We start from the raw sequence: 2,558 nt of genomic DNA on the forward strand, positions 1-2,558 counted from the left end.
TTTGGAAGAGAAGCCGGAGTCTCACGACATCCCCCGGGTCAGCCAGTACCGTCTAGCTGCTCACCTGGGCTCTGCACTCGTTCTGTACGCAGCCAGCCTGTGGAGTGGGCTCTCCCTGCTGCTCTCGCGACACGAGGTGAGAAGCATCCACGCGCAGAGCTCAAGTGCACGGAGGTGGAGGGATGGGGAAGGGGTCTCGGCTTCTCAGAAGGCGCGTTTCCCTGAGAAACAGGAAGGAAAAGAGGCTGAGGGGCGCTGGTGCGGTGCCAACCTCTGCTTCTGGCTCACCTTTAACCAAGTACCTGGCCACACGCTCTGCTCTGTGGAAGGACCTGCTGAGGGTGGTTCGTTTGAGGACTGTGCCTTGTGTCCCAATCTGTCCTGACCAGCAACAGCACCTAACCCCTCTCCCTCCATACATGCAGCACGGCCCCTGCCGTGTCCGCTGGGGCTGGTTCCTGCTTTGTGTTGTGGCCCAATAACCCGAGCAGCGTGTTCTGTGAGCGGCATTCAGATTCCTCTCTGAGCACAGAACGGGTCTCTCCTAATCTCTAACCCCGTGTGTCTGGTGGGGAAGGGGCAGGTCCCGAGTCTCTGCTGCTGTGACCTGGCTGGAGGTGTCTCCTGCCCTGTCTGACGCTTTCTGTCTTAGATGAAGGGTTGAACCTGCAGGGGCCCCCTGCTCCCTCCAGGCTGTGGCAGGGACTCTCCTCATCTGCCTGATGCGAGGATGGTGCGATTTGGGGGCCAGGCAGTGGACTCTTTTGTTTGCACGTTAACATAAGCTGCCTTGCACCCTAGCCAGAGCACCACTCCCAGTGAGGCCACTGGCGCCTCTCAGGCAGCTCCCGCTTCAGGCACAGCAATGCCTGCAGTGGATCATCGTCACACTCTCGGGTCCCAAGAATCCCCCGTCGAGCACTGACGTCAGAGCCTGTCTTGCTCCCTCTGTCCATACCTGTACTTGAGGGGGAGGAGGAGGGAGGGCAGACAGGACTTTCCTTACCTGGCGCAGGCAGCCCCCACCTCAGGAATCGTGCTTCAGGCTCTAGCAGGGCCTGTGGGGAGTTGCCACAACCAGTTTCCTGGCACGTGTTTTGCAGTTACCTGAAACCCGTCAGTTGCTCCGCCTGAGACATTTTGCTCACGGGACCACAGGCCTCATCTTCCTCACCGCTCTCTCAGGTATGGCCTCTCCCGTTGTGTGGTAGCCTCCCCGTGCCCCACGTGGGTGGTGAGAAATGGTAGAACCCCAAGGACTGTCACTGTGTCCAGGTCCTGGGACATGAGTAAGTGTCTGAGCTCCTCGGGCACAGACAGCCAGGATCAATCCTGCTGCAGGACAGAATGCAACAGCTCCATTGTGTGATCATGCCCACATCACCCTGTAAGAAAAAATCCCAAGCAGGCTGTACACTTCTCTCTTCCAACTCCGCGTTGCCTGCGCTCCAGCAGTCAGCCTGCTGTCACCTCTGGTCTGTGTAAGTCGGCCCCTCACTCCGCCCTGGAATTGCAGGTGCCTTTGTGGCAGGCCTGGATGCTGGCCTGGTTTACAACTCCTTCCCCAAAATGGGGGACCGCTGGATCCCAGACGATCTCCTCTCTTTCTCCCCCATGCTGAAGAACGTCTTTGAGAATCCCACAACTGTCCAGTTTGATCACAGGATACTGGTGAGTGTCACCCCCCATGCTCCTGTTCTGAGGACCTTGCTGTTCTGTTGGGGCTTTCCCTTCAGGTGCTTCCCAAAGTCAGACTGCCCCTGCTGCAGCTGCCTTCCTTGGGCAGCAGACATGAACTTCAGGGCATCCCCTTCTAAAAACCTCGGCACCTGTCCCCAGCCTGTTCCTCCAAGGGGCTGTGCAGTTTCTTAACTCTGACTCCCCTAAGAAGACTTCTCTTCTCCCTCCATGAAGGGAGGGTGCTCTCTCCTCCCACCTGGCTGCCCTCCTCTTGGTGACAGGGAGCCCTTCCCTCTGTGAAATAGAAATAAGGATCCCGGCCTCCCTGTGTAGTGTCTAAGGATGCTGGATAAAAAGCACCCTGGAAAGCTGCCACACAAGATCTGGGGCTTCACGGGGTCTGTGGTGAATTCCTCAACACTTGGAGCACTTCATATCTGCAGCCGTCTGCACAAACATTAACCCAGCCACGTGGTTGTCTGGTACCCCACTGTGGTCTGTTTTTATGGAATATCTTTGATCCAGGGATGAGAAGCGAAGAGCAAGTAGGTCGAATTCTCAGGTGACAGATTTCATTGGTAGATCCCAGAGTAAAACAAGGGGAGCACAAGAGTAATCCCTGGTGCTGGGGAGAGACGAGACGTGAGCAGGAAATGAGGCCTGGCTTGGTCTGGAAAGGTGCTCCGGTGCTTGTCCGGCACCGCTCGGCTGTTGGCCCTGTCTGAGCACACGGTGGTCGGGTCTGCATCTGATGCCAGCTGCTCTCAGTCCTGCAGCTCATGGTTGTCCGCGAGCTTGAGAGATGCAGGCAAAAGAATCTGAATTTGAATTTGCCTTGGACCAAATTCAACCCCAGCCTGTTTCAAACCTGCTCTTTC

General features: G+C 56.9%; 1 protein-coding gene across 1 annotated transcript in view; it reads left to right on the top strand.

The window, feature by feature from the left end:
- The window catches only part of LOC102378894 (cytochrome c oxidase assembly protein COX15 homolog), a gene marked incomplete at its 5' end in the record, with an annotated part of 4,244 nt that overhangs the window by 947 nt on the left and 739 nt on the right, over positions 1-2,558 (top strand). Inside the window, 3 exons of the mRNA XM_025215611.1 lie at positions 1-136; positions 1,104-1,185; positions 1,517-1,678. Coding sequence (XP_025071396.1) covers positions 1-136; positions 1,104-1,185; positions 1,517-1,678 — 380 coding nt within the window. The remainder of the gene's footprint in view (positions 137-1,103; positions 1,186-1,516; positions 1,679-2,558) is intronic.

This window comes from Alligator sinensis, unplaced genomic scaffold (assembly GCF_000455745.1).
Source record: "Alligator sinensis unplaced genomic scaffold, ASM45574v1 scaffold859_1, whole genome shotgun sequence".
NCBI lineage: Eukaryota > Metazoa > Chordata > Crocodylia > Alligatoridae > Alligator > Alligator sinensis.